General features: G+C 49.4%; 2 protein-coding genes across 2 annotated transcripts in view; one reads left to right on the top strand and one right to left on the bottom strand.

Moving 5' to 3' along the window:
- Nucleotides 1–25184, top strand: part of LOC140599792 (adenylate cyclase type 1-like) — a 235942-nt gene that overhangs the window by 177431 nt on the left and 33327 nt on the right. The window lies entirely within an intron of this gene.
- On the bottom strand, nt 20140–24726 carry LOC140599762 (uncharacterized). The gene is made up of 5 exons (XM_072764930.1): nt 24704–24726; nt 22941–23134; nt 21395–21588; nt 20513–21161; nt 20140–20287 (listed from the first exon to the last, which is right to left on the bottom strand). Exons 2-5 carry the CDS (start codon nt 22997–22999, stop codon nt 20140–20142), a joined length of 1050 nt encoding a protein of 349 aa, XP_072621031.1. The 5' UTR covers nt 23000–23134; nt 24704–24726.

The following is a 25184-nucleotide window of genomic DNA, read 5'->3' as shown; positions in this document are numbered from 1 at the left end:
CGACATTGAGGGCATTGCCGCGTTGGCTCCTTGGGATTGAGACATTGAGGGGCCATTGTCCCTCGGTGCCGCATCTGAAGCAAGCCCCAGGCAGGGTTCGGTTGGTTCCTGCATTCTGCGGGCTCATGGAGCCCGCTGGCCGCAGGGCTGCCCCCGAGGCTTGGGTCTGGAGTTGGACCTTCTGCTGGAGCCTGGCCTGCCTCTTAAGTTCAGCCAATTCCTCTCGGGTGTTAAGGACTTTAAATGCCATTTTCACCAGGTCGGGCGTGGGAGTTTGAGGACCCTCCTCGGTCTTTAGTTTTCTTCGGATATCGGAGGAGGACTGATAACCACTGCAGTGGTAATCCATTTTAGCGCCTCTGTAAGGACCAGTGCGGGGGGGGATCAGGGTGAGACTCTTGAACTGTCCGCGTAGGAAAAACATGACTCATGATGCTGGGAGTGGCATGCACACGGAGATTTTCTTACCCTTTCAGTTTCGTGGCAGAAGTCTCTCTTTTTATTCGGGTCTGATTCATAAAACACAACCCACTACGTAAATTTCTCATGAGAAACTTTCCATGAAATGGTATAAGGAAAGAGGTCTTCCAGGTGTTTCTCCCGCAACTTCTGAAGTTCTGCGTTTTCAAGCGTGACCTGTGGTGGTTGATTTTTCTTCTGTTTTCCTTATGAGGAGAACATTTTTAAAGGAGACTGCATGATTCAGAGCTGTTTTATGAAAGTTTCTTAAGAACGACAAAATGAAAAGAAGGAAACCATTTCCTGTAGCTTCACTCTGAGGGACACAACCCCCCTGTCTCTGGCTTGTGACACTTCCACGGCGCACTCCTGCAAGGATGGGAGCTTGCTGTCTTCTCGCTGGTCTGTGGTGGGATTAGGGATGACCCCCGTGTGAATCTGACAGCGGGAAAGCTCTCGTAAGCCCTGGTTTTAATCTGGTTCTGAGTTCACCTGTGGAGTCGTGCCGAAACGCAGGTTTCGTTCTCAGCTTTGTTCTAGGGGTTCACTAGCTCATGACAGAGTTCAGGAATTGGGTGAGTAGTAGTAAGGAAGCCGTCTCTGTTGGATGAAAAGCGTCTTTATGATCTCCTATCTATGGGCTCATTTTCTAACTTACGAAGCACCGTCAGGGAGACTTGTGGGCTCTCAACCTTCAATCCGTTTTCACGTAAGAAGGACTTTTGCTCTGAACTCCCAGAAGAATGACAGGACGTTTGGAATTTCTGTTTAGATTTCCATAGTGTTGCTGCTTTCAAAGCAATTTTTATTCCTTACTCGGCCTAATGGTTTCTACTTTTTCTTACATATGCAATTGAATTTAATATAGGAATGCAGTTGACATCCAATCATAATGCTCATTTGTTAGTTAAAGGCTATTTCAGTCTATAACACTTTGATCCCTAGGAATTTAGCTGTGGTTTTATGAGTTTTCCCATATGATTGCCCACAAATTTATATGTTGACTAAAATTGTAACAGGTTTAAACTGTTCAAACAAATTACTTAGCAATTAAACCTCCAGCAAAATTGTAATTCATTTTAAATTTATCACAGAGGTTTGATGCTCTTTCTGAGCAAAACAACGGGACATAAGGGTGACATATAGAAATTCGGTATTTTGCGTGAACTGTTCCCGACAGGACAAAAACATTCCCAGCACTGGGCACAGCAAAGCCTTCCACTAATGTGAATTAATTTTGTAGCGAGGGATCACTTGGGAGGATTCCTGCTTTTGAGTTTTATCCAGGTTTCATTCTCTGAAGCACCCTTTCCATAAATTTGTGTTTTATTCCTAATTTGTCGTACTTCACCTTTTGATATTTAAACGATTCACATGCAGCTAACTGAAGTCGCGGTGGTATTCGCTTCTATATCAGGTTATCACCTGCTACGTTGAGAATTGCAAAGCCAGAGCACATTACAAAGAGTCAGTTGGACTTTGATACCCAAAATTGCATTTACGAGGTTCACACTCCTTTGTATTTCACCAGATAGAGACAGCAACAGTGTTCTCATGTAATGTGTGCTTCAGCCTCTGTGCCAGAATTTATAGTGTCTGGATTTTAATATGTAGTGTTGATCTGTTAACCAAAGTTGTTTTGTTTGGTTTAGTTTGGTTTGGTTTGGTTTGGTTTGGTTTGGTTTTGTCCACAGAGGCATGGACACCTGCTTCTGGTGAGTCTTTACGCTGAATATACATACTCAGTTTGTCGCTATGTATGTATGTATGTCACTTTGAGGTTCTCTCTCGCCAGTGTTACCATTCTTGACAAAAAAGACAGTCTTTGTGTTTGATGTCCTTTCTGGTTTGTTAGCCAGGGTCTACCAAAACCATTACTTTTTGATGACACTTCAGTTTTGGCCCAGAATGTCACAGTCTGCATTGAATGCCTCATTTCATCGATCCCTCGTGGCTTTTAATTAAGTTTAGCAGCATTTGAAGATTTTCTTTCACTAAGGGGATTCAGAGGAATCAGAGTCTTTCTCTACATTTTTAAAGTCATTCCATAAAAATATTCCTGTGACGTAACCTGAACTCAAAACGCATTTCGTCAAAAGGGAGAATTAATCCAGTTTGATGAGCAAGTTCTGAATTCGATATGCTTTGTTTGATACTTGGTCCCGATGCTACGCGTCTCGTCTTTCTGTTGTAGTTTTGTGTTCCCGTGCTAATTTTGCATATGTCCTTGCTCAGGAGTCTCGGGATTAGACTGCATTCTATCCCTGTTATATGTCAGCTGGTATTTTCATTATTTTCATCTTGCTTGCTTTCAGATTTTCCCCTCCTTCCCCAACTTTTCCAATTGTTGAGGCCTTTTATCTTTTTTTCTTGCCTGCTTTCTGGGAGTTTTGTTTAAGGGAAATGAACCTCTTGCTTCTTACAATTTATGTTTTCCTAGCCATCTTATGGCCTTCCTCATTACTTAATTTTCTTAGGAAGATGAGCAGTTAAAAAGAAAACAAGATGAATATATGTTTTTGTTACTGTGATAGGGAAAAATCTTTATCATTTCTTGTCGAAAGCATTCTTCCACCCCAAGCATTTTACATACTAAAATGAATCTGTTGCCTATACGGAATGGAAGCCTAGCATAGCAGTAAATGTTTCCCTCAGAAATACAGTTTTTTACTGATTGTTAGCCATTTTGATTTCATTTATTAATGACTTTGTCACTGATCAGAAAACCTTGAGGTAGTATTTCTGTTTACTACTTTGGGAAAAAAATAATTAGGATCATTATTTGTAACTCCAACATAGCTTGTTAATTTTCAAGTTCATCGTACCAGAATATGCGCATGCGTGTGTGTTTGCAATCGTATTGATGTTTCAGAGTGTCTTCCTAAAAATTTACAATGTCTATAGATAGCTATTTCAACATTTTGTGAGGTCTTACTTTTCTTTGTTCTTTTATTACAATAACAGCCAGTAAATAGCCCATACTTTTGGTTGTGTCCTATAAGAATTTCTGCTTGGAATACTTGGAAAGAATAATGCTAGTGTTCTACGAATTTTGTCTTAATCATCAATTATCAACTATTTTTTAAACGATTTTTATCTTGAGTATGATAAATATCATGTAGTCAAAGACTGTTTAGTTTAAACATATAATATTCTTCGGTCGATAGTTTATGAGATTCATTTCATAGAACTGTCTTTATGTTTCCTTTTTGTGCTCAGTGTCCTTTTGTAGAAATCCAGATTGACTACTTTACACTGTGCATATATTTAGAGCATCACAAATGTGGGCCATGAAAAGGATAATTTCATGGTATCGGTGAAACTCTGGATAGAATTTTCTGTCCTATCATCTGTCAGAGCTTTAATGTGTTAACTTTACATTTCCTAAGTGTACTCAGTTATATCCTGAACCGGAAAAGTCGTTGAATATATGACACCTATAAGTCCATACGTATCGAAACTGTAATTAAGATGCACTTTGCCATTTTGACCAAAATGTCATAACAGCAGAGGCACGCCTAAGTCTCTTAGTGGGTTAGTGCTTGATGTCATTGAGAGCAGTATAGTCGAGAGTAACCCTGGTCCCTGAGCCTCACATGAAAACACATTCTGTACCAGAGGGTGGAGTACCTTTCACTTCTTCTCGACACCTCTTTTATTTTTTTTAAAGATTTTTATTTATTTTTTCATAGAGACACAGAGAGAGAGAGAGAGAGAGAGAGAGGCAGAGACACACAGGCAGAGGGAGAAGCAGGCTCCAGGCTGAGGATGCAGCTCGGTCTGCTTCGCACACCTTCCATTGTCGTCGTCCTTTCTCTTTTTCGGCTCGGTCTGCATCGCGCACCTTCCATTGTGGTCCTCCTTTCTCTTTTGCGGCTCTGTCTGTGTTGCGCACCTTCCATTGTGGTCCTCCTTTCTCTTATGTGGAGAACACTTCTTTGCACACTCGAGTTATTCGTCAGTCATCACACATGTGTAGACTGGCCTAGCGACTTTCTGGTAGGAGCTTGTTTTCATATTTAGGCCCTCGGTTTTTGTTGAGTCACCATCAGCAGTGATTCGAGAAAATCCTCTCCGTATTTGCAGGGTTGGAGATTTGTTTGAAATCTGACCATCCAATAAGTCGTTCTCTGCATGCCGTGTGACAAATGTATAGCGTTACCAACAAAGATCATATTAGTTCCTTTAATTAACGCGTGACTCGAGAAGTCTCGGATTAATCAGCACATGACTCGTGGTTATTCGTACCGTTGTGGGAGTTTTCTGCCACCAAATACAAATACCAGGCTAAAAATACTGCTTTGTTTGTACATGGAGCGAATATTCATCGCAATAGTCCTGTACATCGAAGAAAACAGAAAGTAATTAAAATGTTGATCAGTATAGTAAATCTCCGCAACGGCTGCTTGTTTGTATTTCATATGTGCTCATGTTTCTGAGAAGTTAGCTCTTACACAACAACCTACCATGATTATCTGATATCCTCCAGAAGGTTAGCTGGGTGGTTTCCTATATTACTTAGGAAAAACTTTCTTTTCGCAATCGAAAATGTCAGCATCAATTTAAAGTGTAACACTAAGCATGTGCTTGCTCTCTGAATATCGCCCTCCAGCCACCCTGCCGAGGATCTGGCCCTGACACTTTGAGGAGATCATCGATCCTCACTGTTCACGGCACTTTGCCTGAACACCCGGGCTGCCCCGGCACCTCTGGATCCAGCTGCCGTTGTTTCCGTGACCCGAGATGCGCTGACCGTAGCAATTTACATTATGTGCGCAAATTAAAAGTTACCTTGCAACAGCAGTTAACTTTAAAAAATGACCTCGTTTTCCCCCATGTTAAAGTTCTGTTATGTTATGTTATAGGAGTTGCATTTTTGTATGATGCAAGGATCTTTTCGTAGGACATAGTCACCTGCCATGATGAAGACAGGTTTCTTTTTTCTTTTCATTTGGGCTTAGGTCGGAATCTCCATTAGGAAAATTATCTTATCTTTCATCATCTTGTGCTATATAGGAATATATATATATATGTGCTATTTGATTGCATGTTTTAAATTTAATTACATTTTTTTTACCAGATTTAAGTCTAAAATAATTGAACTTGTCATATATTGCTGAAAATCTTTCCTCTTTCTGCTCCTAAATTCTCCACTTGAACTGTCACAGTGGTCTGATTTATCCTGTCCTGTTTATAGTTATAGTGATAGAGAGAAATACCTACCTAACATTTTCAATGCAAATTGTTTTAGTTGCAGACAGCAACATAAGCATACTGTTAAATCTAGCATTATCCGAGTTTTGGATACCATAAATATCTTTTGTTTTCCTCACAACTTTTTATTTCTGCGATGAGGGAAGGAAAATAGAAAACTTCCTATCATTAACATTTTATGATCCTCTAGGGTAGAGACCTGACTTGGGTGTTCAACCAAAGTTTTGCTGTTCGGGTTTGAACAATGTTAACTGGGAAACGGCCACCCCATTAAAGAGTGTTCCCCCCCAGTATTGGTAGAGACAAAGTAAAGTCAGATACACGCTGTTATCTGTTATTTTTGTTGGAACTTACTATTGTTCTTCAGTTTCTGATTGTTCATTATTTTAAGGCATATGTGAGCCTTGTGCAAGTACATTGAAGTGTCGTGCTCTTTTGGTCAGAAAATCTTTTGTATTTATCAGAAAGCACATGGATACATACAGTATATGCGATTTTTCTGTTTCTGACGCACTTTTTCTTCCCCTAGAGATGTAGAGCTTTGGGGATCATGAACAGTTTTCATCCTGATTTGTAATGGTCTGTTTGTCCGTAGATAGTAAAATGTTATGAAATAACACTAAATATTCCTAAGTAAGATTATACCTTGTGGAGACCAAAGCCCAGCATGCCTGCATTTAGATTTTTGTCATATTCCGGAGCAGTGAGTACGCATGGTGTACGGTGGCCATAAGCACATGTATTCCGTGTCGGCTGTCTCTTACCTCGGTCTACTTATGTTTTCAGTAGCATGGCTAATGTTCATTATAAAATCTTGATCTTATCTGTGAAAGTCTGTAATAAATGTAAACTTTCAAGTGTTTGACAGCGGCACGATACACCAGGCTGGAAAGCTCATTTGACTAATAGGTGGTTGGCCTACTCTTAATTCAGCCTTTTGTCCATCCAGCTGCGTGACCTTGTGTGCATTCCTTTAAATCTCTGTCTCTCATCTGTGCACGCATGGGATTCCGGGGGAGCTGGAGCTGGGGTCGCAGCCCCCGCGTTCCCTGTGTTCCTCAGCAGCTGTACTTTCTTGAACAAACCTCCTTGACTCTCCGAGCCTGGTTTCGTGATCTGAACCCCTGATGCGATCAGGTGTAAACTATCGTGAGGATCAATTGAGGCAATAAATGGAAAGCCCTGTGAGTGGCTTGTGGTGAGGAAAGCTCTGTGTAGGCTTATTAATCTCTAGTACCTGACTTTGAACAACACCATTACTTCCTGACGAAGTACTTCATCAGTACTTCCTAATGGTCGACCTGATGCAGCATCGGCCAAGTTATTTAACCTCTTAAGCTCCATTCACTCAACTACAAATATGGAGAATCACTCTTTCTTCCAGAATTCTCATAAGGAGTGAACTACGTGAGGTTAAGTACATAACATGTGACAGCAGAGTGACGTCAGGCCTTTCTGTCCTGTCACTGGGTATCACCTCTGCCTCGTGCATTTTCATCTAGTGAAAGCTTCCTGAGGCCCAGCCACATTTTAAGTTCTGGGGGAGAGTGATGAGCAAGACAAGGACCCTGTATTTCTGGAGCTGACTTCCTTGTGGGGTCTCAGGAAATAGAGGAGTGAGCCAATCAGTAATTTCAGAAAGCAGTGGGTACTATGGAGGAATGATGTTGGGTGACAGACAAGGAAGTGACGAAGGGTAGGGGGGAGTCATGGCAGAGGTTAGCGGTTGCAGATAGATCTTTTGCAGAAGGCAGCCCCTGAGCGTTTTGTAAAGACTTTTCTTTGAGATAGTCGTGGACTCCCATGCAGTTATAAGAAATGACACAAAATATTACCATGCAGAGTACCGTAATACACACATAATACAACTAAAAGTCCGAGCATTCTTTCTGAGGCATTTAGAGTTGAATCTTGAATGATGAGAGGGATTATGTCAAAAAGCATTCCAGGAGGAGGGAATAGAGAGGTGCCGATTCTGAAGTGGGAAGACATGGGGGCGTTGGCTTCACTGAGCAGGGCCACTGTGGCTGTGACCCTTGCATGAGGGAATGAGGGCTTTATGAAAGGTTGAGCAGCCAAGCCACTGTGTCTTGCAGGGCCGTGACAGAGGTGGTGCGAGACTTGTGTTCTTTGTGCAAGCAATCACACTGGTTGTGCTTCAGCAGAGTGCTCAAGAACTCCCTCCATGACTTGTCAAAACTGTCAGTCCCTCCCCATTTTTAAATTGGACCTCAAACATTTTCATCTCAAGTATCAATAGTACAGGATGGAGTTTCTGGTGGATGGGAACAGTTGACCTTGTAAAAGTATGTTATATCTCACTATTGAATATGTATCCAATAGAACGTTACTACCGTGATAATTTGATGCTCACTATCACCCCTTTGAACTTTACCTGACTGAGCTCTCCGTTTTCACTGTCAGAACAATTATATTTGCTTTTCTTCTTGAACTCCTGTCTCTTTCATTTCCTCCATAGATTTTATTTTATGGTTTTTATAATGGGAAGATGTTTTAATAAGTATCCTGTCATTTTCCTGTGTGTATGTGTGTACATGTACAGACCCGTATATATACACATGGAAGTAAGGTTTCTAAAGTTTTAGTGTCTTTGGCTACAGTATGCTAAGTGTGAAAATCGGTCAGAAAGAATTGTTGTCCTAAATAGTACTGATGCACAATTGATATAAACGGCAAAATTAATAGTATGATTGGTAATTTTTAAACATGAAATATAATGCCATTGGGATGCCTCTCTTAGCAAGATGGAGAGAGAGTTTATAAAATTTCAGTTCGTGTACCCATGAATGAATACTATGACCAGGGTGATGTAAAGTCTGGTGGAAATTAATAGTAAACATAAATGATACACTGTGGGGCTTCGAAATGAAGTTTGAATGATTATTAGGTATGTTGTTTGTGTATTATATATGTTTATAGTATGTCTGTACGGTAAGATGAATTACACTGTTTTCGAAGTTCATGTAATGTTAACAAGGGCATGCTAGGAATGAATAAGCGGGAAGGTGCTTACCTTCCTGATGAGGGGGTAGATATATGGGCTTAGTAAAAAATTATAGTACCCGATATTCTTTGTGTAAAAACTTAATGATACTGTACCTCTAAGTTTGAATAAGCGTTAAGAAAAGTAATATCTTAAAAAAAAAAAGAAAAGAAAAGTAATATCTTATGTTATATAATATTAAATATATATGTGTGTGTGTGTATATATATATATATATATATATATATATATATATATAATCAGTTCTTAGAAAGGATTCTTTTACTGACTTAAAATTGGTCTACTGGAAATTCATGTAGCATCTTTCACCTCTTCCTCCTTGAAATATCACAGAAAATACATAACTGAGACAGACCGAGGCATGTGTGAGTGGGCGGGCTCTGGCTCCTGACTCAGCATTGTGACTTTGTAGACAGGGTGTGTGAATTATTTCCCAGGATTCTTTTCTTCCTTTCTTTTTTTTTTTTTAAAGCAAAACCTGAGGTAATTCCATGCTTCGAAACAGTATAGGTCTTTGCAGTGAGCTTTCTGCCTAGGTGAGTTGAGTTTCCGCTATCTCCAGCTTTTCTTTCCTGTTCTCTTTGTGTGTGGCTCCCAGTCAGCCTGATGCCCTTCCCTGATGATCCTTCGGGATTGAGGAGGCAGGATCTCTCAGCAGGAACCGCCACCACTCTCACCATCCCATCTTCACTGTCCCTGAATTTAGGGCAGATGAATTTAGGCCAGGTGGCGTGTGTCTGCTGTCATGCTCCTCTTTTTATGGAAATGAACGCAAAGGAGGAGACTGGATGTTCTGTCCCAGGCTCAGTGACGCCTTGACTTTAGAAAGGCTTTGTGGTTAACAGGGGATTCTGTGGTGTTCCAGTGTCTTTTACCACTCACTGTGGAGCACAGTACAGGAGGAGCAAGGGGGAGGCCTTCGTTCTGGTAAGTGACAGAAAAGCGGTGATGGGGTAGGATGTGGTGAAGGCGAAATGGCATCGGGTGCTACCTCAGGAGCTTTGGTCAGCTTTCAGGGACAGGAAGGACTAGCTGAGCCAGGGATCAGGAATCGACAGCTGTAAACCATCTAGACCTAACTGCTGTCTTTCAAAATTCTTCACGTGCCCTAAGAGTGTGTGGAGGTCATGGTCTGAGTCGGAAGGTCATGGCAGACGGAACGCACTGGAGCAGGGAGAGCGCTGACAAGATCTCGTTCCAGGAAGAGGTGATGGTGGTGAGGATCCGGGTGCTAAGCGTAGCCAGGCAGACGGTCAACCCTGAAGGCACAGCCGACGGCCCGGCCTGAAGGATGGATTGTGGGATGGGAGAGGGGGAGGGATCAGGAAAGAAGTGGGCTGAGTGCATGCGGGTACCTTTAAGGGACGTGAAAAAGACAGCCTTCGGGAACTGAGATATAGATGATGGGTTGGCAATACTCTCAGGTAGATGTCCAGGTGGAGGTGTGGACGGGGAAGGAAGTACTTGCGGAAGGAAAGGCAGAGGCCCGGCCTGAAGGTACGCCTTCGAGAGGTGTGGTGGCCTGTAGCTGCAGCCTGCACCTCCGGCGGGTGTGGAGACGGGGTGCGAGGTAGAGGAGCAAGCCTTTGGCGGTCCTCCTGCAGGTCAGGTGAAAAGGACGGAGGCCGCAGCGGCATCCCCGAGGGCAGCTTGTCAGGGCAAACGGTGGACTGCGGACGTCTTAACTCTGAGTAACAAAGGGCTTCAAGGAGGGACTTAATATTCGTGTCCAGGATTATCTGTAACATCAAGACAGATTTAGGCAGTCACATTCGTAGCGAGTCTGAATTGGAGTTTGTTGAACTGGATGGTTTTGGGAGATTCCATCGTCTCCTGAGCCCTGATGTTCTGTAATGTCAGAACCACGTGTCCAGATGGTGCCTAGGCCGTGTCCCACGAGGTTTGGTCATTGTGCCTTTTCTTTTACGGTCTGAGGAACCCACAAGTCTCTTTTCCTCTGTCCGTCCTCTCCTCTGTCCAGTCTGTCCACAGGTCATTCGATGGAGCAGGTTAATCAGAACCAGCCGCATTTATGTTTCCTCACATGAGCTACTAGGGTCCAAGTGAATCTCGAACCCCCTGCAGTGTGCTGCTCTTGCGTATTGTGACGGGTTCGGTGCCTGGGTCCGATGGTTGAAGTCGTGCTACGTGACTTCAGGACTATTTCCCTTGGGTGGTCTCTTCTATGATCCTCCGGGTAAGAGCTGTTTTTCCAGTCTCTTCCTGCCAACATATTCTTACATGTTTATGGCTTGGAGGTAGGTTAAAATAATGAAGCCTTTATTCCATGATTTATCCTCTATTTTTATATATTTAAAAGATGCTCATTTCACGGTTGGTATTTTGTGCATCATGAACTCTCATAGTTACTCATTTGGGAATTTGAGATTTTTTGTATTTCAGTATATAGTTTCGTAGTTTTTTACTCCGTAAAAATCTGATTCAAATATACTATTTTCCTCCAGTCTCCCTCCAAACCCCAAATGGCCAGAACTTGATTTTCCCCTACTGTGTTTCTACACGACGTACTGTTCTTTTGAAGGCGGTGTCTCTTCCCAACCCTCACCCCCCGCCACAGCTGCTTTTCGGATTTCCCTTTTGTTTTTGTTTTTCTGTGTTTTGATGATCACGTGACCTGTGTGTGATGTGTGCCTGTGTGTACATGTGCACGCGTGTGCTGTGTGTGCCTGTAAGCGCACATGTGTTTTCATTCTGCCTCTTGAATATGGGGGTTGGTGTCTTTCTTCAGTTTGGGATCCTTGGCAGTTCTCTCTCTGGATGTTGCTTCTGTCTCTGTCCCTCTTTCCCTGGGACCTCAAGTACAAGTATGATGGGCCTTTTGCAGTGGACCGTGTGTCTTCTGTTCTTTTCATTGCTTCTTCTGCTTGCTCTCTGGTTTTGGTATTGTCTGTGTGCTCTGTGTCAGAACCCACCAATCTTGTCCTTTCCTGTGCCATCCGAGTTTTCTGTTAAGCCATCGATGAATGCTTGATGAAAGATAGTTTATTTCATAGGTCTAGAATATCCATGTGATTTCTTCATATGCATTACACTCTTCTCATTCAGTTCTCCATCTGTTGCATCCACTTCTGTCCATCTTGTTACCTGTTTCTCTTACCAAGATGATCTTACTTACTTGACAGTCTTTGCTTATTTTTATTCTGAATTATTGGTTGCCTTTTCCTTCCCGTGTACGTTTCTGGTAATTCTTTGGATGTGTGCCTAACACGGTGAATGAAAGAACATCGAGGGCCAGATGGTTTATTTGGTTGGTCGATAGTCCCTTCTTCTCTTTGGTGCATTGAGCTGGCCGTCGTTGCCCCTGTAATTTGTCCCTGTTTTACCCCTGTGGACACTCTGTGTTTTGATTGAGACCCACTAGGCAGAAGCAGGCTCTTTGTCCTCAGCACTGGAAGGCCTCACAAGCACTAGCTAGTCCTTTCAGGGATTTGGAGCATCATACTTAGTCTTCTGCCCCATGCAGCTCAGTCGTCTGGCAGCTCCCACGTGGGTGGGTCTGTGCTTGTGGGAGACCCGTTCTCGCTAGCAGAGGCTCATCCCATCCCGTAGGTACTGCGAGGCCACGGTAAGCTTCGCTCGGTCCCGTCCCCTTCACCTCCCACCTTGCCAAAGCACACGTCCTGTGGGAACGTCAGCGTTGCATCTGGGCCTCCTTGAGTTTCCAGGGTGCCATTGTAAGGTGGTGGTGTCCTCTTATCCCAGTGGAGCTGATGTCCTGAGCTGGAATCGGCAAGTGGCCTGGGGACAGAATGGTGCCCCATCATCAGCCTCCCCAGGGAAGGGCTCTCTGTCCTCTGCACGGATCCTTTACCTAGCTCTGGTCATCTGACAGCTTCCTGACTATAGCGAGGAGCACATCTGTGCGTAACCAGCCTTTTCTGGTTGTTGGGATGGAGGCTTTGGCTTGCACCATGTAAGTATGTGTGTATCTTCTCAGGAAGCGGAAGTCCCTGATTTAATAAAAAGCTTAGAAATTTTGATTTGTTAATACCTGAAAGATTGTGGTGAGCAAGTTCTTGGTAACTGATGATGCACATAGCGAATGCCCCATTACTGCTTTTTTAATTGGATGCACAGTTCTTTGTTCACTGTACACAAGAATGTGTGATTTTTTTCATTCTTTCTTTTAGATTGTGTTCAAATTCAAGTTACTTAACATATAGTGTAGTATGAGATTCAGGGGTAGAATGGAGTGATTGATCAGTTGCATATAACACCTAGTGCTCATCACTTCACATGCCCTCCTTAATGCCCATCCCCCAGGTACCACATCCCCCACCCACCTCCCCTCGGGTGACTCTCACTTTGTTTCCTGGGATTAAGAGTCTCTTATGGTTTGCCTCCCGCTCTGTTTTTATCTCATTGTATTTTTCCTTCTCTTCCCCATGCCCATCAGTTTCATTTCTTGAATTCCACATATGAGTGACCCAGAGGGCTGACACACCCAGCCAGAGAAGCAGGGCACCCGGGGCGCAGGGCAGCCCTGAGCCAGCAGGTATCCCCAGGACTTTACAGCAGCTGCTGTGGGAGGCTGAGGTCCAGGGTGTGGGGAGGCAGGAGGCGGGGCCGAGTCCTGGCACTTTCCCCACCAGAGGTCATCTCCCTACATGCAACGTCGGGCTGCCCCCAAACCCTACAGGCAACATGTTCGCCAGATGCCCATGCGCCTGGGGGTTGAAATGGCAGGGTTCCGGAGCAACCTGGGTGAAGGAGGACCCCAGAGCTGCGTGGGGCCCCGCCTGGCCCCTCTCCCGCAGCCTTGTGGCTGCTTCTGCAGCAGAGCTCCTCTTCGCTGGGGACCCGCCCCCCAGACCAACGGACAGCTGACAGGTGGCCCCCGGGGCTCCTACGCCTTTGAGCTCGAGCACGAGCTCCTGCTTGGCAGCCCCTCCGTGGCACCTGCCAACCCAGAACCTCTGCAGGCCAGGCACATGATGGAGGCCTTCTAGGCCCCTGCTGCAGGCTGCGAGGAGACCCCGCCCCAGGCCACGCGATGGCCCTGACCTGGGAAGTTTCCCAACCACCGGCCCTGCAGGAGAGCCTGCCCCAGACCACCAGCCACCCCACCGCTATACCCATACCAGGACTCGTCCTCGGGGAGAAGCGCCTGGGCTGTTGGGGATTGGTCGGCAAATGACGCCAGGGGCCTACCCCCCGACCTGCAGAGCGTCTGCTGGTACCAGACCTGTGCCACACGGATGGCAGAGGCAGGGAGGCCCCACTGGAGCAGCGTGCGGGGGGGGGGGCAGTCCAACTCCAGCCTCAGGGTCATGCCTTCCTCTGTGGCCCTCACACGGTGTTTGCATGTAAACGTCCCCGAGTGCATCCGCCTCTGGCTAAACCGCGTTGGAAGCAGCATGATGGAGAAGGCGGGAGGCCCGGCCTGGTTTCCTCCTCCATGCTAGCCAGACGGGAGACCACCCAGCCGGGACAGCCCCGCCAGGCTGGTGTGCCTGCCGGCCTGGCGGGGTGACACTCACCACGTACCCCCCTCAGCTTGGGCTCCAGTATCCGTGGGCCTGGTCCCCTCAGGGCTATTGGAACACACAAGGCTGTACCCAGGTCCGGGCTCAGCGGCAGAGGGCAGGCCAGGGCAGCTGTTGGGCTGCACGCATGCCGACCTCGGTAGGCCATCCAGCCCTCAAGAATCACATCCAGGAAAGGAAGTCGGGGTGGGGGAAGGGGAGGTGGGCGGGGGGTGGGGGTGACGGGGTGCCGGGCACTGATGGGGGCACTTGATGGGGTGAGCACTGGGTGTTATTCCATATGTTGGCAAATTGAACACCAATAAAAAGTCAATTTACAAAGGAAACAGAAAGGAACTGACACATGTTTCCTAACTGATGGGAATGCTAAATCCCAGTTAGATATTAGCAAAAATTCAAGATATAACATTTTTCCCATCGATGTTCCAAAGAAAAAAACAATGACACCCAGGGAGAGCCCCTGGTGCTTGAGCAGATGGCTGAGCGGGCAGCAGAGCCTGAATTGATGGTGTTACCCCCCCACTCTCCGAGGCTGGGACAGGTGCCAGCGGGAGGCCCACGGGAGCGCCACCCTGCCTGTGGGGCAGACCGGGTGGCTGCGGGTCTGTCCTCAGGTGGGCAGTCCTGGGCACACTCCTCTCCGCACCAGAACTGCGCCCTCCCGGACACTTCCTTTCTACATAGAACATGGAGACTGTTCTCCCTCCCACACGTTTTGGGGCAAACTGTTGAAAGATGGGACCTCTCCTCCCTGGCAGATAATCTCTCGTCCTGGGCACTTGTGCACTAATGGCAGGACGCATCCTCCATTCACTCGAGAAGCATCGCCAGAGCTTGCCCACGAGCACGGTCCCCGGGACTGGAGTGCAGCCGAAGTGCTGTGCCCGGGGGGGTGCAGGCAGATGGGTGAGCCTGGCACCGCAGGGCGAGAGTCGCTCCACGGGGTGCCGGGGTGGGGTGTCCTCTGGCTGAAGCTTCAGGATCCTGTGCTCAGTTCAGCTTTTCAGAACCTGCTGGAGACCTGTGTCAGCTCTGCAAGGACAATCTGTTTTTCTTGAAAGCTCATGAGATTTCTGAAAACCACAGGTTAGAGCAGACACAGTTCAGAAGACACTGAGGAATCCCTGACTTTGGCGTCTGCTTTGTCCGTGAGCCAGGGACCTCGTGGCTGGAGTTCCGGAAACGCACACAAGCAGAGAAGAGTCTTGGAAGCAAGTGACACACATGGACGCCGAAGTGCTTAAATACAGATTTATTGGAAACCGTCACTGGAGAGGGGACTTCACGGGCGGGCACCATGGTCTCCGCGGACCTTGGCTGACGGAGCTCAGTGGCCAATCTGAGGCGGCCACATCTGAAGTGAGAAAACACGCAGGCTGCGCCGGCTCCAGGGCCCAGGCCGGCAGCAATGGGCAGAGGACACCCACGAGGACGGCCCGCCATCGGCCGCATGGCCTGGTGCCCCAGCCCGCCACTCTGACGCTGGTGAGTCGCTGCCACGGCAGGCGGGGTGGGCCAAAACACAACACTGAAAATGACGTCAGATAGAGAAGACGACGGGCCATGGCGTCCATGGCTCCCCAGTCTCCCGAGTAGATGGGGTACGGTGCACGTCCTCCGTCGTCACACCAGGAGACCCCGACGAGACCATCGAGACCGGTTCTCACACACGTGCGTGCCATGATAGCCCTGGGACGTGGGACAGGTTGGCAAATCCTGGGACCCTGAGGATGGGGTCTCAGCAGCTCCAGCAACAGGCTCCGGCCCAACTATGGGGGCAGAGCTCTGCGCCGCCTTGGCCATTCTCCTCCCAGCCACCTGGTGTCTACACCTCCTTCGATGGCACGAGAGCCACCCGATACTTCCCAGGGGCTGCTTCGGACATACTCAGGAATCCCCACCCATTCCTGGCCACCTCGAGCCACAAACCTGCCCCCACACAACCGAGTCAGCTCCCGCCTACTCAAGCCCTTTGAAGGGGGCCATTTCTGGAGGAACCATCGCCTTGAAAGGAGTCCTCCTCAGCCCCCAGGACAGCCCCCGAGGGAAGGTCCCAGGAAACCTGCCAGCTGACAGCCCCAAGGAGCAGCGCGAACGCGGCCTGCGGGCCTGGGGTGGCTCAGGCCCCACGGGCAGAGCAGAGGCAGGAGGAAAGGCCGCGGCTGTGTCTCCCGAGGGCATCCGGTCGGCTCCCCGACAAGGACCAGGCCCCACAGAGGACGTGGGAGGACAGTTCCTGCTGCGTCTGTGGCCTACTCGGGAAGGTGTCCCCACATCCGGCAGCGCCGACCAAGAGCCCCAGTCTGGTCTCCCCGACGGGGCTGAGCAGCCGGCAGACTCACACACACACAAACACACACGAAGCGAGAGCACAAGCATGGGTGTGCAAGAGAGATGAAGGCCAGGGCCCCCGCGCCCCCCTCGGCAGCAGCCGGCCCAGAACCCACTCCCCGGGCCCAGCACAAGGAAGCAGAGCCCACGCAGCAGCAGCAAGAGGAGAGCGGGTGGCCTGCGTCCCGCTTGCCCCATGCTGCTCCCCAAGTGTGGAGACGCAGGGCCGGGCGCCGCGGGTTCACCCTTCTTTTTCAAACGATTTTTTTTATTGGAGTTCAGTTTGCTGTCATGTAGCATAACACCCAGTGCTCATCCCAACAACTGCCTCCCTCAGTTCCAATCACCCAGTCACCCCAACCCCCCACCCACTTCCCTTCCACTACCCCTTGTTCTTTTCCCACAGTTAGGTGTCTCTCATGTTTTGTCACCCTCTCCGATATTTTCACTCCTTTTCTCTCCTTTCCCTTTATTCCCTGTCACTAATTTTTATATTCCCCAAATGAATGAGACCATGTAATGTTTGTCCTTCTCCCATTGACTTATTTCACTCAACATAATACCCTCTAGGTCCCTCCACGTCGAAGCAAATAGGGGGTATTTGTCATTTCTATTGGCTGAGTAATACTCCATTACATAGGTAGAACACATCTTCTTTATGCATTCATCTGTCGGTGGGCACCGAGGCTCCTTCCACAGTGTGGCTATTGTGGACATTGCCGCTATAATCATCGGGGTGCAGGTGTCCCGGCGTTTCACTGCGTCCGTATCTTTGGGGTAAATCCCCAGCAGTGGAATTGCTGGGTCGCACGGCAGCTCTATTTTGAAGTCTTTGAGGAAGCCCCACCCACACAGTTTTCCAGAGTGGCTGCACCAGTTCACATTCCCACCAGCAGTGCAGGAGGGTTCCCCTTTCTCCACATCCTCTCCAACATTTGTGGTTTCCTGTCTGGCTAATGTTCACCATTCTCACTGGTGTGAGGTGGGATCTCATTGTGCTTTTGAGTTGTGTTTCCCTGATGGCCAGTGATGCGGAGCATTGTCTCATGTGCTTGGTGGCCACGTCTATGTCTTCCTCTGTGACATTTCTGTTCATGTCTTTTGCCCATTTCATGATTGGATTATTGGTTTCTTTGCTGTAGAGTAGAATGAGTTTTTTAGAGATCTTGGACACTGGCCTTTTATCTGACGGTCATTTACAAATATCTTCTCCCATTCTGTGGGTTGTCTTTTAGTTTTTTTGAGCGTTTCTTTTGCTGTGCGGAAGCTCCTCATCTTGATGAAGTCCCAGTGATTCATTTTGGCTCTTGTTTCCCTGGCCTTCATGGATGTATCTTGCAAGAAGTTGCTCTGGCCAAGTTCCAGCAGGGTGTTGCCTGTGTTCTCCTCTAGGATTTTGATGGCTTCCTGTTTCACATTTAGATCTTTCATCCATTTTGAGTTTCTCTTTGTGTTCGGTGGTTTGAGAGAATGGTCCAGTTTCATTCCTCTGCGTGTGGCTGTCCAATGTTCCCAGCAGCATTTATTGAAGAGACTGTCTTTGTTCCGGTGGATGGTGTTTCTTGCTTTGTCGAATATTAGTTGACCATAGAGTTGAGGGTCCACTTCTGGATTCTCCGTTCTGTTCCATTGACCTGTGTGTCTGATTTGTGCCAGTACCACACTGTCTTGATGAGCACAGCTTTGTAGTACAACTTGACATCCAGCATTGTGATGCCCCGGCTCTGGTTTTCTTTTTTCATATTCCCCTGGCTACTTGGGGTCTTTTCTGATTCCACACTAATCTTCAGATGATTTGTTCCAACTCTCTGAAGAAAGTCCAATGTATTTCGATAGGGATTGTGTTCCATGTGTAAATTGCCCTGGGTCACGTGGACATTTTCCCAATATATGAATTCTTCCAATCCAGGAGCATGGAATCGTTTTCCATCTCTCTGTGTCTTCCTCAGTTTCTTTCAGACGTGCTCTATAGTTTTTCGGGTAGGGATCCTTTACCTCTCTGGTTAGGTGTATTCCTAGGTATCTCATGCTTTTGGGTGCAATTGTCAATGGGACTGACTCCTTAATTTCTCTTTCTTCAGTCTCATTGCTAGTATATAGAAATGCCACTGATTTCTGGGCATTGATTTGGTATCCTGCCACGCTGCCGAATTTCCTGTAGGAGTTCTAGCAATCTTGGGGTGGAGTCTTTTGGGTTTTCTAGGTACAGTATCATGTCATCTGCGAAGAGGGAGAGTTTGACCTCTTCTTTGCCAATTTGAATGCCTTTTATTTCTTTTTGCTGCCTGATTGCTGAATCTAGGACTTGTAGTAGTATGTTGAGTAGCCGTGGTGAGAGTGTACGTCCCTGTCGTGTTCCTGACCTTAGGGGAGAGGGCCTCCAGTGTTTTCCCATCGGGAATGATATTTGCTATGGGCTTTTCGTAGATGGCTTTGAAGATGCTGAGGAATGTTCCGTCTATCACTACAGTGTCAAGAGTTTTGATCAGGAATGGATGCTGTATTTTGTCAAATGCTTTCTCTGCATGTATTGAGAGGATCATCTGGTTCTTGTTTTTTCTCTTGTTGATGTGATCCATCCCATTGACTGCTTTACGAGTGTTGAACCAGCCTTGCATCCCGGGGATAAATCCACTTGGTCATGGCGAGTAATCTTCTTTATGTACTGTTGGATCCTGTCGGCTTGTATCTTGAACACGGTTTCAGAGATACAAGTTTTCAGAGTTTTTTTTTTATTTTTATTTTTTTTATTTATTTTTTTTTCTAGTTTTATAGGCATTTAATAGTTTACCAATTGGTACAATAGGATTTTTTAATATGCAGAAAACATGAATAAATTTTGTTTTACACAGTCTGAGAGCAACAAATCTTACTGTAAAACACAAGAGCAATATTATATACATTCCTTTACTGATTTTTTAAAATTGTGTCAATATCTTCAGTTAACTCTTACAATCTGGGAACTGTTTTCTCCAATCACCACCACCTCTGCAACATTCATATGAAATCAATGCTTGCCTTCATGTCAGTGTTCATCCGTGTTCATCGGGGATATCGTTCTATAATTCTCCTTTTTGGTGGGGTCTTTGTCTGGTTTTGGAATTAAGGTGATGCTGGCCTCATAGAACGAGTTTGGAAGTATGAATGGACCTATAGTACCACGATGTATAATTTAAAAGCATCAGAGTCAATTTTGTACAAAGTTAACTTACCCTTTATTACAAATAAAATTCATGAAGCAATTATAGAGGTTTATGAAAAACACAAAATACAGAAACAGCACAATGAAAGGGGCGGGGAAGGCTTCAGTTGTGCTGCAGCCATCACGAGCTGCTGCTCGGGAGCCGAGGCTGGTGGCTCCACTGAGGCAGGTGACAGCTCCGGCCCTTCGATGAACTTGAGATGAACTCGAGAGCCAGCACCGGGACCTGCTCCTCCTTCTGGGGTGGCCAAGAAGCAGGTGGCTCCTCCAGGTCGGGACAGTGATTCAGAGGTATGACAACCAGGTACCTTGGCTTGACCTCAGCAGCCGGCATCTCGGCCCAGGCTTAGCTCTCAGCACCAGCAGCTGGGACTGGCTCCATCACCTCAGGCCCAGAAACTTTAGCAGGCCCCACAGTCGGCCTCGGGCGGGCTCTTGCCTCGGTGGTTCAGGGTATTGCCCGGGGTCCGAAGCCGGTTGCTCCCCTGAGTGAGGTGGCTGCTCCGGCACATCGATGACCTCGATAGCTGGTGGTGGGGCCCATTCAGCCTCCAGGGCTCCCAAGGGTGCAGGTGGCTCTACCAGGTCAGGACAGGGATTCAGAGGTCTGACCACCACGTGTCTTGGCTTGAACACAGCAGCTGGCATCCCGGCTCTGGCCAAGCCCTCAGCACCAGCAGCCGGGACCAGCTCGATCACCTGAAGCCCAGGAGCTTCAGCAGGCCCCACAGTCGGCCTCGGGCGGGCTCTTGCCGCGGTGGTTCAGGGTGTTGCTCGGGGTCCGAAGCCCGTTGCTCCCCTGAGTGAGGCGGCTGCTCCACCACATTGATGACCTCGATCGCCGGTGGTGGGGCCCGTTCGGCCCCCAGGGCTCCCAAGGGTGCAGGTGGTTCCTCCGGGTCGGGACAGGGATTCAGAGGTCTGACCACCACGTGTCTTGCCTTGTATACAGCAGCTGGCATCAGGGCTCCAGCCGAGCCCTCAGCTCCCCCAGCCGGGACCAGCTCCTTCCCCTGAGCCTGGGAAGGTGCAGCAGGCCCCACAGTCGGGGCTCGGGCAGGCTCTTGCGGTGGTTCAGGTTGTTGCTCCGAGTCCGCAGCCGGTTGCTCCACTGAGTGACATGGTTCCTTCGGCACATCGATGACCACGATAGCCGGTGGTGGGGCCCGTTTGGCCTCCAGGGTTCCCAAGGGTGCAGGTGGCTCTTCCAGCTCAGGACAGGGATTCAGAGGTCTGACTACCACGTGTCTTACCTTGTACACAGCAGCTGGCGTCAGGCCTCGGGCCGAGCCCTCAGCTCCAGCAGCTGGGACCAGCTCCATCCCCTGAGACCCTGAAGGTGCAGCAGGCCCCACCGTTGAAACTCGGGCGCACTCTTGGGGTGGTTCAGGGTGTTGCTCGGGGTCCGAAGACAGAGTATCATCTCCAAGAAGACAAAGTATCATCACCAGGATGGACTTTCCACGTCCCTCTCAAATCAAGGACACTCTTCCCACCGCTCAACGTGTGTGAGTGCAAGAGCCCTGGGAGGTCTCCCCAGACTGCAGCCCGTGGGGATGGGGTGTGAGCCTACCCAGTGCTCCCGGCCCAGCAGCATGGAGGCTTGATCTGTGTTTCGCACCCTGTCCCCAACTTGGCCACCCCAGTCCTCCTCACCTCCACCCTCAAACTCTGGTTGATGGAGGTTTCTTAAATATTCAAAGTAACTGTTGACTCGATCGTCCAGCGTTGAGCCTGGAAAGTACTGTCCCGTGAAATTCATTAGCTTTGTCAGGGCAGGAAATTCTGGGGGATCGTCGAAGTCCTCCTCATAGTATTCCAGCCAGATGCTCAGGAAGGAGGACATGGTGCTGGGGAGGGACAGGTGGGCAGAGGCGTCAGAAGACAGGGCTCCCTCACACAGAGGTGTCCCGGGGAAGCCCTGCAGGAACCGGGGCCCTCAACCTTCCGCACGGGGCTGTCGGAGGCAATTGCTGTTCCTTGTCCACCTGCCACCTGGCGGTCCTGCCTGCCACAGGCCTGCTCACTGAAGAGGGTTGGCACAAAGCCTCTGTGCGTGGGAGCCCATGACCAGCGGTGTGACCATCACTGTCTTTCCCGGGGAAACCTTCCCTCCCGTGGGTCTGCCCTGCCTCACTCACGAGGGGCCCCCAGGGGGTGTCCTTCCACTGACTCTAATCTCCCACTGGGCAGGGGCCGTCTGGTCCGTGAGCCCTCACTGGCTCTCCTGAGCACCTGCCGTGCACCCGGGTCCAGGTGCCACCAGATTGGTGAGTGTGATGTTCCCCACACCCTCTGGTCTGCGTCCCAGGTGTGGGGCAGACAGAAGGTTGGGGGGGATGGGCAGGGAGGAGGTCTCCCTTTGGGGTCCCAGTGCTCTCCCACAAAGCCCGCACCCCACCCACGGCTCTCCTTTGCTCTTTTCCTGAAGGGGCCTCAGACCTTTACCCTGTCACAGGAATTGTTGACCTGTGAGGGTCCAGCAGCCCCTCCGACCCACAGCCCCCTCGCGGCCCTCTTGGAGAGGCCCTCCTGCATGAGCCAGAGCTCACTCACATATCCCAGCGCATCTGGATTCCTCCTATCTTGGGGGACGCTTCGATGCTTCGATATCTAGAGGAGGGCGGGGGACATCACATGAAGCGTCCTGTGGAGCCGACCTCTCCTCATAGCTGCTGTCACCCTCTGAACCCCAACTAGTCCAGAACCCTGGGAGGCCGTCAGCTCTGTGCATGGGGCCACGGGCAGCTCCTGGAGAAGTGCCTGCACCTGCTGGGTGCTCCTGAATGCTTGAGGAGTGAATGGTCTCTGGCCAGGCCCATGGCTGACATCCGAGTGGGCCAGGGCGCCCCGGTGTCCCCGGGGACCCGTACCCTGAATGCCCCAGGACACAGACCCCAGATGGACTCAAACCTCCCTTTCAATGCAAAAAGGCCAGCTCAAGTCCCTGGTGACGGTGGGGAGGAGGCACAGGCTTCGTCATGGGGAGAGAACGATGACTGATGAGCACAATCACAGCCCCTCTAGCCGACCTGCCACAGGCCAGGCCCCGGGGCCTCCCCTCAGGACCCGACAAGGCCCTGTGTGACTCTGCTCCAGGCGGAGGAGCAGCCCCAGGGGCCAGGAAGTTCAGGAACATTCCCAAGACTCCCAACCAGTAGGTGGCCCATCCCACTGGGCTGTGGAGGGTCAGGGTGCTCACTTTGCAAACAGCAGGTCCAGGACCTCTTCGGTGGTGCCAAAATCAATATATGTTTCCATAAATTGAAAAATGGAAAGGTCGTCCAAGGACAGCAAGGCGGGCACCAGTTCTTCTACCTGCTGCTCCAGCAGCTCCTCCCGGCTGGGGGTGGTCGGGCAGATCTGATTCCTTCTCAGGGCTGAGGCCCTTTCAGCCTGAGGTGGGACAGAGGGGATGTGCAGCCTGCACTGTAGCCTCCAGACCACCTGGGAGTTGGAGCGTAGGCCAAAGCCCGAGCTCTCAGTGGCTGCGGGGTGCGGGGGGGGGGGCAGGAGTGCCCACAGTAGGAACACGGGGCTTGACGTCTGTGGCTCAGTCACTTAGCATCTGACTCTCGGTTGTGGCTCAGGTCATGGTCTCCTCATCCTGAGATCCCGCCCCTGGCAGGCTCTGCGCTTGGGGCAGAGTGTGCTTGAGGAGACTGTGTCTCCCTCTTCCGCTCCCTGCTCTCTGTCTCTTAAACGGACAAACTATCCACTAAAGAAATAATCTTAGAGGATAAATTTAAAAAAAATATGGATCAATACAAGGATCTCAAGTGGGAGGGGTCAGTATCCCAGGGCAGCTTGTCAGCTGAGTTTTGACAGCACCTCCCTGCATTAACGGCTTTACCCTTTGAATTTGACCACACGTCCCTGTCTCCAGGTGCCCACACAGAGACCTTTCCTTGGGTGGGAGGGCCCAGGGCCTGAGGGCTGCAGGATGTTTAGTGCCATCCTGTGACTTGGCAACAGAAGGGAATCTCATCGAAGTCCTGCATCAGTGAAGGGCTCAGTGGCTGTGGGAACCAACTGGCCTTCTGACATGTTGTACAACACTCGAGGCCCCTGTGCCTGACCCCGGGAGGAGGGGGCAGGGATGCGCTCCTTCAAAACCTAACTGCAGAGCGATAGACATAGTACAGTGAGCCCCGTGTCCTTTTGGGGAAAAGTCTCCCAAGTCACCAGGACCATGCTCAAGCCTTGGAGTAGGTGGGGAAGGACGTCAGGCCAATGGGGCCTCCTGGGAGCACCAGTTAGGAGAAAGCATAGCACAGTGCAAACTACTGGAGACCGCGTGCGATGAGACATGGTGTGTCTCTTTTTCAAAAGTTTTTATGGGCAGCCCGGGTGGCTCAGTGGTTTAGCACTGCCTTCAGCTCAGGGCGTGATCCTGGGGACCCAGGATCCAGTCCCACATCAGGCTCCCTGCATGGAGCCTGCTTCTCCCTCTGCTTCTGTCTCTGCCTCTCTCTCTTTGTCTCTCGTGAATAAATAAATAAAATCTTTAAAAAGAAACCATTATAAAAAACAGTTTTTATTATTTATTCACGACACACACACACAGAGAGAGAGAGAGAGAGAGAGAGAGAGAGAGAGGGGCAGACACACAGACAGAGGTAGAAGCAGTCCCCATGCAGAGAGCCCGAGGCGGGACTCGATCCCGGGTCTCCAGCATCAGGGCCTGGGCAGAAGGCAGGCGCTAAACCACTGGGCGACCAGGCATCCCCTGAAGGCTCTATTCTGATATTCCTACAAATCTGTGCACAGGGACTCTGCATGCATCTGGCCCAGGCAGGGGCAGGCCCATGGGGGCAAGTTTGGGGAGGAGGGGAATCCAGACTCATGTAGCAGCAGAAGTCTACGGGGGAGCCCAGGGGAGCAGCAGGCTGGCTTCTGGGACCTGGGGCCCTTCCTGCTGCATCGGGGCCCTGGGTGTCGGGTGGCCCCAGCCCCTGCACTCACCTTGAACCCTTGCAGGTCTTCGGTAGATGTGCTGGACTCCGGGGTGTGTGGGATGTCCTCTTCCGTCCACTTCCACCGCCACTCATAGTCCCATGAGGAGCTCCGTATTTCCCATATGGAGCTCTGTAAAGACAGTGCGGGGCAGCCAGGCAGGAGGCCTCAGTGCCTCGTTTGGCCGCCTCGGCCGGGCCGCACACCCAGTGACTCCTTTGCAGACACACCACAGCACAGCCGGCACACACCTCCCCCAAGGAGAGCAAAGGGATGCGGCTGCAGGGCTTTGGGTTAACTCCGAGTTGGGTAAGAGGGCACCTCAGGAATCCTGTTTCCACCCTGCCCACCGTGACCTCAGGGTGACCCTGAAGGGATCACCGGGGAACCTGCTGCCCTGCATCCTCCAGCCTGGATGCGACCTGCCCACACATCCCTGGTTCCCTGAAGAGGAGGGGATGGGGCTGCCCAGGATGGCTGGCACAGGTGG

Source organism: Vulpes vulpes, chromosome 7 (assembly GCF_048418805.1).
Source record: "Vulpes vulpes isolate BD-2025 chromosome 7, VulVul3, whole genome shotgun sequence".
Classification (NCBI taxonomy): Eukaryota; Metazoa; Chordata; class Mammalia; order Carnivora; family Canidae; genus Vulpes; species Vulpes vulpes.
Note: the sequence above shows the minus strand (reverse complement) of the source record. Positions and strands in the feature narration are given on the sequence as shown.